This window comes from Poecilia formosa, unplaced genomic scaffold, assembly GCF_000485575.1.
Source record: "Poecilia formosa unplaced genomic scaffold, Poecilia_formosa-5.1.2 Scaffold77, whole genome shotgun sequence".
NCBI classification, from domain to species: domain Eukaryota; kingdom Metazoa; phylum Chordata; class Actinopteri; order Cyprinodontiformes; family Poeciliidae; genus Poecilia; species Poecilia formosa.
In genome coordinates this window covers 1,357,892-1,375,626 of record NW_006800016.1, presented here as the reverse complement: position 1 = coordinate 1,375,626, position 17,735 = coordinate 1,357,892, and the positions used below count along the sequence as shown (strand labels likewise).

Here is a 17,735-nt window from a genome sequence, read left to right as displayed (position 1 = left end):
ATCTGAAAGTGCTGATGTAGAAAAGGCTCAAGCTGGGATGTGAACCCAAGACCTTCCTGTTCCTACCAAATGTGCCAACTATACAGTTTCCATTCTGGATATCTGGGAACAAATTATTGATATTGAACTCTCTCTCATTATCTACCAATAAGGAAGCCAAGCAATGCTGAACTTTTTTACCTTTTGATTGATTGTGCAATAAAAATTACTGATAGGTAAGACTTTTAAATCAGTCTGTGATGTGTCAAATCATATTTAAAGGGTGTAATTTAATTAAAAATTATTGCAAAATTCACTGCATTTATCTATCACAATTATATTGTCTTTTAGAGAATGGAAAAAAGGTAAAATTTGAAAACAACAACAACAACAACAACAAACAAAACAACTTTATTTTATATTATAGAGTCAAAATGAAATTATAAACCTTTCCACTCCTGTGTAAAAACCCTGCTTAAAGTTTTTGTTTGAATGTAATGGAAATATGTTTCTGACTTATTTAATGTTAATCTGTATATTATGAAATAAATCAAACAATTAGCAAAGGAAATTATGTCAAAATTCTCTTTATTTTTACCTCTGTGTGCTATTTAATTCTGTGTTAGCCCAGTTAGTAAGAATGGATCTTTTTCAACTTTCGATTATTTTTCTTTCAATTTTACCCTCTGTTTGCTGAGGTCTGTAAATACACGGTAACAAACGTCAGAATGTGTTTATCCGCATTACCTTCTACTTTGGTCTTGAGAAAACTTAAGTACATATTTCAAACATGAAGTTCATGCTAACAGATGAAGAACATGTGACAACCGATGAGACATTTGCTGAGGAATCTTCCAGAAGAAACCAATTACACCAGACTGAATAATAAACATAATTTGAATTTACAGTCAAAGCTGGAGAAATTGGTTTTGTAAGACTCTTTCTTCAGCATGACACTGAAGCAAAGAAGACGCATTATGTGATGTAAACAAAGACCTGACAATACAAAAATCTTTATTGAACTACAGTTAATCCAGAGAAATGGAGGAAGATGCTTTTCCTTTTCTGGTGATGGTGTCCAGAAAATTAAGCATTGGTCACATGGGAAGAGGCTAGAGACAACCTGGGCAAATCACCAGTTTTTCACAGCAGAAAACACAAATACACACCTGTTAGAGCTTACCTCAGCCATATGATGTGTTGGTAAACTGGGAACAAAATGAGGAAACTGGAGTAGCCAGAAAGCACCAGCATAAGTAAGGAAAGCCAGATGTTTACATCCTCTGCATAAGAACACACACAACTTTTATTTTGTCACTGTCTGGCATTAAATCAAACTAAAGTTTACCTGATTAGGTCAGCAAGGATAACCAACATTATTACCACTAATGAAATCATTCAGATTTAAACTAAAATAAATGTTGCAACTCAAAATTAAGCTAAGAAGAACTCATTGACTGTTTGTCTTCAGAATAATTGAGGCAGATCCAGCGCTCCCTAGAGGCGTCACCGAGTCATATCATATATATATATATATATATATATATAGGTATTTACCATTCAACTTAAATGTCCAACTTGAAAGAAATATTCGCCTGTAAGTCTTCACGCAGGGTTTATTAGTTCTCCGCTCTGCCTGCACGTCAAGGACGTCATTATGCTCCAAAAAACAAAAACAAAACTAAAACAAAACAAAAAACAGCCGCTTTATTTCATTTTCTGTGATATAATTCCTGTGATTGGCCATTTATGTTTACATTCATTACGGAATGTAGGAAGAAAGAAGCAGCATGACTGAATCGAATTAAAAACTTCTTGGGCATAAACTGCAAAATGACCTAAATTTCATGACCACAAGTGGATGGATTAAATCAAAAATAGTTTATTAACCCTAGGATAAAAGGGTTAATAAACTACTGCGTTTCTTCAGTCATTGTAGGCGATGAATGTGGGCAGAAATTGTGTTGCTCATTGTGTTCTTGTAGTAAAACCATCACTAAATGCTCCAGAGCAGCCCCCAGAACTTTTTAAAGTTTATATAGAAATCAGCAAGATGGATCATCTTGTATTTTCAGCTGAATATCTTAACTTGTACCTGAACGAGTGGCAGTGGATATGAATAGCCTTAGTAAGTTGGATTCGGCCCAGATACCAGTGGAAAAAAAGCAACAAAAACACGTAAGACAATTAAGCTGACAATACGGGATCATAAGCAACCAAAATTAAAAAAAAAAAATAACATAACAGAAGATGAAACGTCGCAGAGATTACGTCAAAGAACAACCACTAAACAATTTGAAAAACAGAAACTGTTAAAGCAAAAAAACTGAAGGAAATAATGGCAAAGCACACAACCAGACAAATTAATGCATCATAACCAAAATTAGTGAAATCATGGCCTACAACAACAGAAGAAAAATAAATTGACATTAAATTAGACAAAACAATTACATGTTGTTTGAGTTATTTGCATTATTTATTGCAATTTGGCACTCTTCTCCCTCCATAGAGAATACAAGGTACATTGTATCTAGCAGTTGAGATGCTGGGATTTGGTGTTTCTCTGGTAAACAGGAGGTAACATCTGTGCCGGACTGTGCGGAGCTCTTGTCCCTGAAGTAAATGTGTTCCCGGGGGGCGTCGGGGGGGAGGAGCCTGACATGCTGGAGTAAAATTGCTCTCATCAGGAAGATTTTATTGGAGGCCCCTGGCATGTACTCCCTGCTCTGATGTCAAGATCATTTCACATTAGAAAAAAAATCGAATCACATAATTTGAAATACAAAAGCAAAGCTATTTTAGTGGTGAAATAAGTATTTTTGTTGTTGTTGTACAGACAGGCCACACCCAGTCGCCCCTTCTTTATTGCGGTGAAATCAATTATTCTGTTAAAGCCTCACGTTTATAATAATGCTCATCACATTATCTGTCATTTTCTCAATTTTCTCTGAGTGGGGGTGGGGACTTGGCGAGCTGAAGCCCTGGCAGATGATGGAGTGAGTCACGATAATAGCAGGCGGGATTGTGCAGGAATGGCTCTCCTGCATTAATTCACCGCGGAAGATCTTTCCTATCAGCTCCGTCTCCGGAAGCCCGGGGCCCGTAGTTTGTCTCCATCTCCTGCTTCCTCCGCTCATATTTATGCATTAGGCGTTTCTGCAGTGAGCCGCTGGACGTTGATGTTTTTAAGGAGGTGTCCCCACTCCTCCCTCTCCCTCTCTCTCTTTCTCTCTCTCTCTCGCTGTCTCTTTCTCTCTCTTTCTCTCCCTTCGCTCCGTGCCGCCGTCGATCCGCGGGGGTCTCGGTGCGCTCAGACGCGCTCTGCGTTCAGACTCGTAAGCGACCCCACCGATGGCCCACCACAAGCGGGACTGCTCCGACCAGACGATCCGCTCCGGCTGCAGCAGCCTCCCCTAGCGAAGGCAGAGCTGCGAGAGGCTCCTGTTTTGGAATACCGCATTGTTTTTAATTCCCTACCAGCGAGAGGAAGGTGATGATGCTGAGGATGCCATGGTGGATTTCCCTTTTGTGCGTCTGTGGATTGATGCACGTCGGTCACCAGAGCAGCCTTGATGCCTCCAATGGTAACCGAGACTGTTTTTTTTAAACATTATTTCTGCGTGTATAAATATATAACCCCCCCACCTCCCCATTGATATGCCTTTTAAAAACAATATTCTGGTGATTTATCACCTAAAACATTGCCCCACACCAGATTGATGGTTATCAGAGGAAATGAAACCCATCGACATTTCATTTATCGCCGCTGATTTGTGCACAGGCTGGTAATGAAGTCGGTGTTTACTCTCTGTGCAGGAGACGCCTTGTCGAGCCTGGAAGCTCTTCGCGATGCGGGCAGGTTCGTGGGGAAGGAGAACACGGTGCCTCTCCGGCTTGTGTACAGCAGCCAAAACCACAGCCAGATTACCCACGATGAGCTCAGCACCAGGGTGAAGGCCAGCCCCGACTCCACGCAGGTACACGCCGTGTGTTGTTTTCTTGTTGTCAAGGATGGATAGAGGAGTGTCTGTCTGGAAAGATGCCTGCAGGACAGTTTGTTTATATCTTGCACACTCATCTCCTCCTCTGCTTGTCGTCTGGGGGTGGAATAACAATTATTTAATAATAAATAGCAAAACACCACTGAGGCATTTAGTCACTACAGCAAGCTGCACTAATTATACAGTGTGCATGTGCTATATGGGTCATTATTTCCTTCATAACTTAAAAAAAAAAAAAATCAAACTGCCCTACTTACAGAAAGCCGTAGAGCCAAGGTTCTCAAACTGTGACAGAAAATTTTTCAACCTGCTGTCATACTTCTTCCTATTTTCCCAAGTACGCTTGTGGAAAATGTGTGTTGTATGGATCTAAATGTGAAGGAGATCCTGTGGAACATCAAGTCTCATCTTAAATTACACATTGCTCTTGATCCACTCCTATTCTGAATAGAGCATCTGTATTGGAATCAAAGGTGGATTTCTGAACAATGTCACACCCAATTTTTTTCCTGTTTGGGTTGCAAGTTAAAAAAAACCTTGTTAATAATTGTGTCGCTAACAACTATTAGCAATGCAAGATAACTATGTATTCCCCTCATTTCACTAATGGAACGTGTTTAAATGTTCACTTTTTACCAAAGACTAAATGTACCTTCGAATTACTGACATTATTAATAAGTGAATTGATGATAAATAATTTATCCTGGCTACTTTTATTACATCTTATTTGCACAGCAGCCATATTAGATGCTAAGGTCGTTGATGTTTGACAAGCTGTCACTTTTACAATCAGAATTTCATTTTCTGTTGTGTTTGTTGCTTTTTGTGCCGTCAAATTTCTGAGAACAGTAGACATAGTTAAATGTACATTTACATATTTATCAGTGTTATGCTATGACACCAAATCACTCTAAACCCAACTTCACCATGATCCAGTTGTAAGGAGAAGAACCAGTGTTTTACACTTTTAGCTCTGCTTAGCGACAAGCTAGCAGCTGTGTACAGTACAGGCTAATAATGATGCATTCCTTTACGTTTTTTGTACTTAAATACCAAAGGAACATATTCACTAACAGAGGTTGCATGTGTGTAAAAACTTTAATGAGATCCAACCAGGCGAAAGTAAAAATAAAAATATATATTCTGGCAAATATCAAGATGTTCTAAGAATGCAGCAGCCATTTTGGATTTAAAGATCAGGGTTGGTGAGAAACCTCACTAGAAATTTCAACTTCTGGGAAACTTGGAGATGTTAACTTAAAAAACCCAAAAAGTAAATCTGAATGCATCATCATCCTTTAACCAAACAATAGATTATTTTCATAGTCTAGTCTGTTTTGTTTTGCTATACTAAAATGTCAGTATAATTTTGAAACTTTAATATTTATTGAGGCGATGCTTTTATATATATATAAAAATGAGGAACTGTTGCTTTAAAATATTCACCTTAGTTTGTGAAGTTTCTTTATCACTTCAACAGATTAAATAATGTTATTAGTAAAGCTTTAGTGGTGAAAATCAATTTATGTATTGTTAAATCGCTGATAAATTATTTTCAGGTTTGCCAGCAGCTGTCTCACCCAGTCAGAGCCATTTGTAGACTTCATACACAAAGAAGAGCCAGAATAAGTTTTTTTATGTGACTATGTGTAAAAAAAACCCTACTTGCTTGAAATTACACCGAAACAATTCAATATGTTTTTATTTTATTTTATTTCAAAAACAGAAAAGGCAATGTTTATCCACCAGGGGGCTCCAAAAACTCTGTTTCTAAATGTTAAAATACCCCATCACCTTTTTTTGTTGACAAAACATCAGCAAAAAAGTCTTATATTTCATTGCTTATACTGATGAAGAATAAATTGTCTGAAAACAAATAAATGCATGAATTTTCTTTTTCCTTTTTCTTTTTCTTATTTACATTTTTGCATTTAGCCAGACATTGTAAGGTTAAACATTACTTCATTCAGACGTTATCAGCGACTGTCTATTATATCACGCCTATTTTATTATCATGCTTATAAAATTCTGCCACATATTTCATTGTTTATTTGATTTTAGTGTGTCAACTGTGTTTTGATGGATTTAGACTGTAGCTGGCAGCAGAGAAGGGGGAGTTTATACGCCACAGCTCCTACACATAGACAGCCGGGTCATTTGTCATAAGAAATCATTTTCATATTTACATATTAAGACAAATATCTGAAGAGCAACAGATATGATTTCTCTGCTACTTTGCCTTCAGATTTTCCAATACATCAAGTAGGTTGTCACCTTTTTTTCCCCCTGCATCATTAATTGATTCATTAAGATAATCCTCCAATTTTCAAAGCTCATAGCGGTATTAACTAAAACACATTCCTCTCGCGTAACTCTACCTCAGAGTTTAGAAAGAACTGTTTAGAAAATACAATTAAAGCTGACGAGGGGACTCTAAAATATCTTTGAAGTGAATCTTTCGCTGCACCGTCTTCTCTCCAGAGAGCTGACAGCTGTGATGTCACTTCCCCAAAGTTTGATCAGTTTGTTGACCGTTTTTAGATGAATGGGCCTAAAAACAACTCCGTCAAGCTGCTCTTAAAACGCGTGACACGTGGCAAGTTATTTTTAGCGTCCTGTAGCCTATTTTCAGACACAAACATGGCTAAATAAGAAGTAGGTGGGGGAGGTTCAGCACAGTGATCATGTTGCGTTTTGTGTAGAGTGGAATCGTTCTGTGTGCTTTTAGCATGTCGTTCTGACAGCCTCCCTCCTTCAGGTATCGATGGCTCTTACAGTCAGACAGTCAGGAGGGGAAAGTCAGGTCGGCTGAAGCCAGGAATCGATGTAAGCCGAGTCAGAGCTGGTTTTTTAATGATTGCCTGTGCTCTGTCTAGAATGCTTCCTCTAAGCACGGTTCCTGGTACCTCCTTCTAATCCAAATCCACTCTGCCACAGTGAAGAGGTTTTGCATTAATAGCTGTACATACTTGAGTAGAAATCCCTCAGACTTCTTTATGTGCTCCTGAATGCATTGACTAGGCACTGGCACGCTCCACCAAACAATAGAGTCTGTGGTCCCTGTGGACATGACGGGGGTCCGGGTCATTCCCGGGTGACCACAGGGGCATTTCTTGAAGAAAAAACCCCCCCAAAAAACTCCCCCTCTGCTTGTTACCTCGCCGTTCGATAATAGAGGAAGCCTGTGGGCCAAACTGAAGGGGGAAGGTGTTCTGCACCTATAGGAATTATATTTAGTAGTTGTCATTGACCCAATGGGTGTGCAATAAAGCCGGCACCATATGTGACCTGCAAATCCTGGAATAAATCAAACCCAGCAAATCAATCAGAGAGGAAACCGTTTATTTCTGTTTCCGTACATAGACACTGCAACTCAAACAGCTGACTGCATGAGTTTAAATATTTCTGAGAAATAAAATCTGTCAAGCTTGTCAGGTTTTACACCTCCGCTGGGAAACGGGTTTACCAGCGTTGGCTATGTTTTTGCGATAAATGGCTATTCTGCAAACAATCAGCTCCAGGCAAAGAAAATGAACCTTGATGATTTCATGAAAGCAGATTTCTTCCTGCTGATTTGTGCTGCAAAAAAAAAAAAAAAAAAAGAAAGCAAGAAGCCATCCATCAATGTTGGTGGACGGCTGATCCATGTGAATGTTAATGAAGCGAAGCGTGAATGTGACTGAGGCTGCATGCAAACGGTAAATAAAATGTCCTTTCTACATCCTCAGATGGAGCACGTTATCCAAGCAACTTTTCAAGTTGACGCTTTTGGAAAAACATTCATTCTGGATGTGGAGCTGAATCAGTGAGTATGAAATGGTTAAATTAAACCTCTGGTCTGTCTCTCTGTTGATGCTTTAAACTTTCTTTTGGTTCCTGTCTTGACTGGACCAAAACTGAAGCACTTCACAGTAAAGCTGATAAAACAAGGCACCATTTCTCCTGGATTAGGGTGAAATACTAAACAGATGAAAAAAGCAAATGGATAAAGCATAAAATGTGTGCCATAATAAAGTCTTAAATAGCAGCTGGGCTTTTTTTTTAGCAGCTTGAGAACAAAAGCTGTGCAGTGGTCAGCTGGTTCTGCTTTTGGTACCACGATGACTGCAGACCCACGTGTTTCTGGTTGTGAGGACTGTTTAGAGCTCTGTAACTGCAGCAGCTCTGAAACAGGGGATGGGGGACAGGGACACAGCTTTTCAGCTCCTCTCACTATCTCCTGCAGGGCACTTAGTTTGCCATATTGCAGCTGAGCACTGATGTCAGCGCATTTCCCTCCAAAGCTCTGCAAAGTGGGAAGATATTGGTTTCAATTTCCTCAAAATGTTCTGTCTCTTTTGGGCCTGTTTTACAATCCCAGAGGCAATCCTGAAATTATGATAACATGACCTAAATATGCTGAAAAAAAGATAATTACTCAACTTCTACAATGTCTCAATGTTCAATTTCTGGGTTAAAGGTTGCTTTAACTAATCCTTTCTAAAGTTCTTAAGCCCCCTGATGTTTCTCTCTTTTTCGCAATTTAAAAACTAAAAAGTGTAACATGCATTTGCATTTAGCCGCCTACGTTGCAGGATTTGGTTATAAAACCATATCCCAAGCTTTTTAACCCCCCTCAAAGAGCTGCAGAGATCAAGGGATCAGGTGGGAGTATCTGTTGGCTGAGAAACTACACACTCTGCAATTCTGGGCTTTATGAAAGAGAAGCGAAAAGAAAGTCATTGTCATAGATGAAAAACTCTCCGTGGTGGAAACACCGCATGCGCACACACGAGCTTCACAGGGAAACATGGTGGTGGTAGTATCATGCTTTGGGGATTATTTTCAGCAGGGGTTCTAGACAATAAATGAAGCTAAATGGAAGATCAGACAGAGACCCTCAACATACAGCTGGAGCTGTATGAACTCGTTTATCAAAATACAAACAAGCAACAGAACGCCTCCAACATGACTGAACTTGATCTATTTTGCTAAGAAGAATTGGAGAAAAAAAAAAGTCTCCAGGGGTGCAAGACGTGTAACGTCATAGACACCATGATTCAAAACACCTGCAGCTGTAATAGGAGCAAATAAATAAATAAATAAATAAATAAATAAATAAATAAATAAATAAATAAATAAAAAAGGCTCTACAAAATGTTGATTCAGGGAGGCTGAATATAGATACACTCCACATTTTTCTGACTTTTATTTTTCTTCCACTGCAAAGTTATTTGGTATATTTTGTTGCTCCGTCTTATAAAATCCAAACATAGTGCAAAAACGTTTGTGGCTGATAAAATGTGGAAAAGTTCAGAAGGTGTAAATGTTTTTGTGATGTACAGTAATGATGAATTTCACCTGGGCTTTGTCATTACGATGCAACAGAATCCATGTCGTGTTTCCCTCTGGAGGTTTTGTTTGAGTTTAGGACCGCTTAGATCAGACAAATAAACAAAAGTAGTTGTTGTGTGCCAAAAACTGGCTGCTCTGGTGTTTGTGTTTGCATGTCATGAATGTGTCACATGTTGGAGTGCATGTGTGATTTAGAGTTTCCCCTCATAATAGGAAGTGATTTACGGCAAAGGCTTTAGAGCGCCTGTCAGACACCGATATTGATCACAGCGGCGCTGATGGAAAAGCTCGCTCCTCATTTCCTCCTCCTCTCCTCCCCCCACGCTCATTCTCTCTCACTCCTGGATTGCTTCTACCTCCTCCACCTTTTCTCAACGCTCACAGTCAGTTTCTCCGGTCAGTTTCCTGAGTCACCGATCAAACTTCAAGCTGAAAGCCCGTGAACACATGCAGCGACGCTTCCTGCTTGCTAATCACAGCGAAAATTACTCTCCTGCTGAGAGAAATCTTACATCACAAGAATTTCCAGGTCTGAAGGAAGCTGTTTCTGTAATTCCTCCCACTCCCTGAGTGACCCATCGACTAGTCACCGGTGTGGATGTGTCAAACATGCACAAAGAGTTCTGGCCAGATTAGTTGTACTTATCAAGTTAGCAATTTGTTTTTGCTGTCAATCGATTAAAAAAATGAATTGTGGTTAATAACGCTGTAGCGCAGTGATTAATGATCATTAATCAATATGCTTATCTTTGTAAGCTTGAAATGTAAGTATGCATGTTTTAAGGAAATGTTTAAGAAAATGCTTTATTGTTGCAAACCAAACATATTTGAGGGTTCTCAGTTTTCCACCTTTTCATATTAAAAGAAGTCTTTTTATTTCAAACATTTAGAAATGTTTGCTATAAACTGCTCTTGCTTCAGTGGAAGGATAGTTCATCGTTCATGTCGCTTTGGTTTTATCCAAACTTTATGACAACATTTGTCGCTAAGCTCACCAGTTTGACTCTCCTCCCTCATTTTTTCACTTGTGTTTGTGACTCTGAATTATTGACCGCAGTACAAGACCATGTGGCGCGCTCCTGTGAACCATGCGACCTTTCACCAGAGAGAGGCTTTTAGGTCAAAATGCGTCAAGCAATTGATCCGCATTATGTAATTTTAATTTGTTAAACTTTTTAGATTAATCACATGTGGTAATTCAACAGTTTAAAATTATTTTATAAACATTTGGTTGCAGATTCAAGTCCCGAGTGGACAAATAATGTCACAGAAAGTATGTATATATAAAAGACACAAAAACAAAGAGAAAAACTATCAAAAGTTTAAAAAGTAAAGAAACAATGAAATCTACCAAATGTTAGATTTTTTTGGAGTTCAATCCACAATGAATTATATGCACAGATACATTTATTTACATTCACACTCACTATTAGTTAACTCAATATCTGAGTTAAAATCTCCTACAAGCTTTTAGCATAATTCAGGCAGAATTGGTGGACTTAAAATAGTCAGGCTCTGGGAAGAATCTCAACTTTTAAGCTTAGTCGACACATTTTTTATTCAGTTTCATCCTATAAACTTAATGCTAGCTTTCTTTATTATTTCTAAAACAATTATGATTCATATTTGCCCTGATGGAACACCAACAATTTCCAAGATTAACAATCTCTAATATCCATGCCCCAATGAAAATAAATGTGTTAACCTCAGAACTAACTTGACTAAAATTAAACTGAGAACTTTTGCAATAAGTGCAAACATTTGCACCCAGATCTTAAATAAATCAGCTGTAGCTCCAAATTAATATGAGTATGTAAAGTTATGAACATGCATTAGTATTCACTTTCACAGCATAATTATTAATCTGTGGGATTACCGGTAAGAAGTCTATCAAAATGAGAGTAAATTAAGTGACCTGAAGTTTTGCTGTGTGAAATATTGTAGAAAATGTTTCTCAGTCTTCATAAACAAAATCTCAGGAAAGAGCAACGAAGAGCTCTTGAAATTCGTGAGGCATTAATAGTATGTGATGTTTTATCAACATCCCCTCAAATTACATGGTAGTGAACAAACAGAGTAAACAGTAATCTCTGCTTATTGGCTTCACTGTGATCATTTAGAAAAACAAAGCTATTTATAAATAAGAACATGAAAGCATAAAGTTTACGTCTGTTTACTTTGAGCTCAGCTTCTCCCGTCAGGAATGATCTGGAGAAAATCTCAGATAAAACATCTTGAAATTTTACCAGCAATGAGCGGCAAACGCTGAAGAGTTTATTAGCATCAGAGCAGGAACAACCAGACACTTCTGTGTAATTAACATTTATGTACTAATGAATTATGGGATAGAAGTAAATGCAGTACAACACTTCATACCTGCTTAATTTAGAAGATATCAGAACAGAATGTGGCATTAATAATTATTTGGTGTCTATCAACTATAAGTTGTGCTACTTTTGGGGTTTTATTCAGTTAGTTTTAGAGAAAACATGATTCTTCTTCTATGTTTTATTTTGTCTTCTCCTCTTTGATGCCGCCTCCCGGCAAAAACATCCACTGTTTAAATTGTGCAAAGCTTTCTGTGTTTGCATTTACTCTCTTCACATGTCAGAGTTCTCCACTTTTCTAGTCTGGTTGACTTAAAAACAGTCCAAAAGCAGCACGTTGGATTGATTGATCATTGCAATCTGACATTAGGAGAAAATGTGTGTGTAATTACAGCTAGATTGCACAATATATCTGAAACATATCCTAATCACAATACCTCTGCATGCAGTATTATCACCAAAGACTCTTTGGACTGCAACATGTTGGCAATTATAGTCTACGTGTCAAAGATTTACACATTGCATGCCAATAATTTATACAGCTTGTGAGTCTCACTACAGTCAGTCCCTCATCTGGCACACATAATGAAGCCCAGGATGCTAAAGGTCACAGAAAGAGTTGGAAGCAACATAATGACAGATGGGAAAGAGAGCAGTGAGGCAAATATGTGGATTTATTAGAGCTGATGTTGTCGTTGATATATATGCTGTTTATATACAGTGTTTAAACAACCAGGTTTTCACTGGGCGTGAGCTGATGGTTTGATGTGATGTTGAAGATTTAGGATGCACTTCTCCCACTCCCACTGCCACTCCATTGTTAGATTCTGTCTGTATAATGCAAACAGTGCAACTGGTGGAGGTGGTCTGGCATCACTACCACACTTGGTGCAGTTTTCTTTAGCTTAAAAACTTAATTTTGACCCATTCAAGCATTCTTCTCATTCTTGTTATCAAATAGCTCAGTGGCATCTTTGTCTTGTTTGGCCAAAAGACTTTTCTGTAGAAAACATTTGGCTTGTCCATGTGCGAAGTCTCAAATGTCAGCTGAGCTAAAAAGAAAAAAAGTGTATTTTGGAGAAAATGTTTTTCTTCCTTCCAAACTCCCAATCCCAATTAAAATGTCTATGCTATGCCTAAAAGCTGAATCTGTGTCAAGAAACCAGATTATTTAAATGAACTCTGAAATTTTTGGGTCAAATATTTCACCCTGATTTATGTCAGATGTTTGTTAATGTTGACAAAACAGTGTGGATTCTTTGTCATAATTTGTATTTTTTTTATTTTTTTTTTAGCTTATCAAATACATTTTTAACGTTAGATAGAGATGACACAATTTTCAAATGAAGATTTCTTTTATTAATGGAAAAATGCTGTCCAAGCCGAGAATTAGAAATCCATTTCTAAGACTTTCTCTCTGTAGCAGAACATCCTGCAGGGTAATGTTTAGTCATCAGTATTGGACCTTTAACTCACACTGCGAGGCAATGATCCAAAGTCACATCTGAAAGCATAAAAAAACAAATTGAAGTTGCCTCGTCAATGTCTGGACTAAAATCCAACTTAGATACTTTAGTATAACCTTAAACACTCCTTTCATACTCAAAAACGCTCCAACATGTCTGAATTAAAACATTCAGAAAAAGAGAGCAAAGGAGAGTCATATTTTAGTGTAACAAAGCAAAACCAGAAGACAAACACCTTTTCAAAGAACTGCATGTATCTGAGCTTGTTTTCTTTTGACCCTGAATCTTTGGCTGGTCTCTTGTGCCTCTGGGCTGGTGATCTGTCCAGGTTTTACCCCACAGCTGAGTTTCCCCCTGTTCCACTGCCAGAAGTGGATTTTAAGATTGTAACTTCTCCATGTGTCCGTTTCTGCTTCGTTTCTTCTGAAGCCGTAGGTAAGTCTTCGTTGTTGCATTCCTGCTGCCTTCAGCCCTCCTGTCCGCCCTTTCTGTCCTCCTTTTCCCACACCCCGCTGTGGAACGATGTTGTTTACAGATAGCTTTTAATCCAGACAGCTGATGAGGACGTGTGGGCGCATGAGAGCGAGGTGTTTCAGCTGAATTGGATCAACTTCGATTTCTGGTTGTCTCTATTATCAGTGAGTGGCACTGCAGCCGCGGACGTTTCCTCCGCTTGAGCGTGTTGCCGTGAGCAAACAAGACAGGTGTGCTGCTCCGCTTCCTTCGCCCGCTCTGTCTGCGGTGCCTCAGGACCCACCGTCATTTTTCCGTCCTCGCTCGGAGACGCCGTTCAGCCTCACGCTTTGAATAATGGCAGCGTAGGCGTTCTGTTAGAAATTCATATGCCTTGTCGCTCTTGGACACATGTTGGCTGTTATAGTTTCAGACTCCAAGGTGCGAGACTCAGTCTGTCGCCGGGGTTCAATCCGTACTTTTACTGATGGCTTTTCAAAGATGGATGCTGGTTCTTTTTCATAATTGGATAGAAATAGACTTTAGGTTCACACAGAAAGTTTTTAAAGTGCTAAAAACAATATATAAAGAAATAAGATTAACAGCAATAATAATAACATGAAACTCAGTTGTTATCAGACAACACAGTCTGTTTCTGGTTGTTTTGTTGTTTACCAAGTGCATCGTTTTGTACCCAGCAATTGAAAGTTATTTTCTATTCTCTACTCACAGTCCAACTGTAAGGAAATTGATATAAATTGCCAACATGTTGCTGACAGTGTTTGTGTGTTTGTGTTTTCTATAATTGCTTTATAAATCAGGACAAAAACAGTTATGTTTAGGTAAAAGCGTTCTCTATTAGAGATCATCACTATACACAGGAGGTTATGCTTATTGTCTTTTGTCTGAAAATAAAATTATTACAAAGAACAACCAACCGATATACTGTGGCTTGATGATAGGAGCAAAGGACCAAGTGGCATCGTGTTTGGTCATTTCACTAAGGGGTCACAGCTTTGTTCATTTGAATGTTGTAGATTTATTTCACTCTCTGAATGCTTCCATATTTTATGTTGTAGTGTCACTTAGCGATTAGGAAATCTGAGTGGACAAAGAAAATGTGGAGTCCCTCAAGGCTCCATTCTCAAGCCGTCTTTATTTATAAGAACCTCCCATAATGACAGCACTTACCATATCTAAGGGTAAATCTGTGCGTCGTCACATGACCACCACTGAGTCACCGTGTCTATAATATCGAGTGGATGAGTCAGAGTTTCCTTTTATCAACTTTATCAACTCAAGTCTGTTTCTTCATCTCTCTGTATGAATTATCTTGTGTGTTAGTGGTGGTTTATAAATAAACTCACATAACCTCGGCTCAGATCTTTGTAATTCATGGTTACTATGTTTCATCTGTCCCAAATGAGTTGTTTATATATTGTAATCTTTTTTACACACATAGTGTGGTTAAGAATGTTATTGTTTATGTTTTAGTTGCTAATTCACTTATCAGTAGGAGGATGTGGAGTGGAAGGGATTGAAGGGAGAGGGAGGCAGGTTTTATTTCCCTTCATGGTCTTTGTCCTCCATCCTCAGCGATTCTTACAATTTACCATTCATGGGAGTGGAGCGAGCCGCTTGGGTTTGGGGGGGTTCTCCTGTTTTAATCATCTCCAACACACACACATACACACACATGCAAGCATATACACCCACACATGTATGTACATGCACTCCATTGCCCTTGATTGCCCCACACCCACTCTCCATTCAGGCCCGCCCCTCCCATCTCCACCTGCTCTGTCTGAATAATGAATGGTGCCGTAGCGTTGAAGAAGATTGTGTGTGTGCGTGTGTGTGTGCGCACGCGCGCGTTTGTGTGTTTATTTCTGCTCTGGTTAAAAGTAATACATTCAGTAATACAACCAGCAGCAGATTCACCTCTATCATAACTGCAGGCATCTTTTTAGCTTTTGCTCAGCCAGAAGGGAGTTTAAAAATGCAATTTTCCTCGTCACAGTTATTAGACACCAGTTTCATTTTAGTATTTTAAACCTGCGTCAAAAAATTTCATTCATTAGTATTAAACAAGTACTAAAACACCTGGGAGTTCATTTCTGCCTTACATGTTGGTCTTAATTTACATTTTCTCTTTACATAATCCAGATTTCTGTGTTAAGCCCGTGAAGATTAAAAAAAAAAAAAGAAACAGACAATTATCGTCCATTTATGACATGAGTTTTGACATAAAAAAAACTCCCAAACACTTTAAGAAATAAAAAGCCAGGTGACATTTAAAAAATAAAAACACTGCACGTCTAAAAGCATTTTTCCCATAGCAACATAATAATGAAAAACATTCAGATTCAACTCATCCTGACTGTACATCATTTGAATGTTGAACCAGGATTTGCAGTTAATAGATTATTTATTTATTATTTCCTTTATAGTGTTGGAAAAAGGTATCTCTTCCCGTTTTTTGTCACAGATAAATATTTGAGATTGCTAAATTTTCAGACAAATACAGTCAGAGTTAATAGTAAAAAAAACAGTTTTTAATTTATTACATTAAATAAAGTAAAAAAGCTACTAAAACCAGCTCTGCTCCTTGTGAAAACGTAATTACCCTCAAATCCCATTACTGGTTGTGTCAACCTTGGCTGCAGCAACTGCTTACTGGTTTTCACGGTAACTGGGATTGAATCTTTTACCTCACTGTGAACAAATTTTGTCCTTTTTTCGAACATGACTGGCCTGTTTAAGGTCAAGCCACAGCATGTCAGTAAGACCTTAAGGTTGTGTTGAGTCACTTTTCCTGGATGAGCAGGAAGCGACAGAAGACAAACACTTGTGTTGTGTCGTTGACTTTACAGCAAGCAGCATCCAGTAATGAGGTAAAAAATTTTACTGCACTTATAGATGGCTAATAACTGCTTCATAGATGTATTATTAATAAATCTATTTATAAATCATTTATAACCCTGAATTATGCATTAACCCTGTAAGCCCTGAACGTAACGGCGACGATCCTGCCAAATTTGCAGTGTCGTAATTCCGCCACGCTTTGCGCTATCTCACAAATTGCAACGGTTTCTGAAAGGGGAGACGTTGCGCCGATATCCAGTAAATATTGGGTTGTTACGATAATTTCACCCCCGCCGTAGCAGGAAGTGAAATTAATCTGAGGAGCGCTCTTTTAATGTACGTTAAATTGCGAAAATAACTTGCTAGATATTGAAAGTTCCAGTTGTTATGGATAAATGGGCAAATATATATTTACTCACAGGACATTTAAAGAACAGCGTACAATTAAAATAAGCAAAAATATCCAGGTGGAAACTTAAAACTTAAGCAGTAAAGGATAATAAAGGGTGAAAAGGAGACAAAATCTACTGGTTTCTTGCCAAATAGTGATCCAAATCTGTTCATTTCAAACTACCTACAATATGCATTAGTAAACCTATTTTTTTTAGCATTTTGTCTCCTTCTCATCATTACACAATGCATAATTAACAGTTATTAATGATTTATAACGTGTTTATAGACTAAGTGATAATATAAACTATTTATTGACCATCAGTAATGGAGGCCTTATTGTAAATGTTACTTAGAAAAGGCTTTTACAGTAGAACCTGGTTGAATGCAAACATTCAGAGGTGATGGTGAATCTATTTACCTTATACATATTATTGTGAGCAGAGGAATAACCTGCCTTAACAGTTTTTTATGTGACAATGCTTGTGTGCAGCATAAAGAGGAGTGGACTCCTCCTCCCTGTTGTTGTTCAACGGTGACAAGAGAATCAGAATATTATTATTTCTACTCCTGTGTCATGTCAGCTCTTCCTGCATGCAGACAATCCCTCATGCTAATGTGAGGAGTCAATTACAGGCCATGTTGAATGAGTTATTCATCCCGGTGCAGGCTCTGTGAGTGTTTGTGTGTTTGCACGGTGCTTTAGGGAGGAGCTTTTTATCGGACAGCACTCCGATACACCCACATGGTTCTTCCCACTGCCTCTCAGGCTTTAACAAACATCTTATGGTTCAGCGGTTTGATGAGTGTATTCACATGCTGTTATTTTGCCAGAAACGCGTGTGCGTGTGTGCTTCACCGTGAAGGAAGAAGTCATCAATAAAATGTAATCCTGAAGAGCCGTAGCTGCAGAGTCATTG

The 17,735-nt window shown here is 38.4% G+C and overlaps 1 protein-coding gene across 3 annotated transcripts in view; it reads left to right on the top strand.

Moving 5' to 3' along the window:
* The first annotated feature begins 2,868 nt into the window (after positions 1-2,868).
* Positions 2,869-17,735, top strand: part of adam22 (ADAM metallopeptidase domain 22) — a 62,172-nt gene continuing 47,305 nt past the window's right edge. For 2 of the 3 annotated variants that reach the window (XM_016673437.1, XM_007556151.2), the window contains exons 1-3: positions 2,869-3,563; positions 3,796-3,956; positions 7,709-7,785. In XM_016673437.1, coding sequence (XP_016528923.1) covers positions 3,473-3,563; positions 3,796-3,956; positions 7,709-7,785 — 329 coding nt within the window. In that variant the 5' untranslated portion in view covers positions 2,869-3,472. The remainder of the gene's footprint in view (positions 3,564-3,795; positions 3,957-7,708; positions 7,786-17,735) is intronic. The other variant, XM_007556152.2, reaches the window with a different exon arrangement.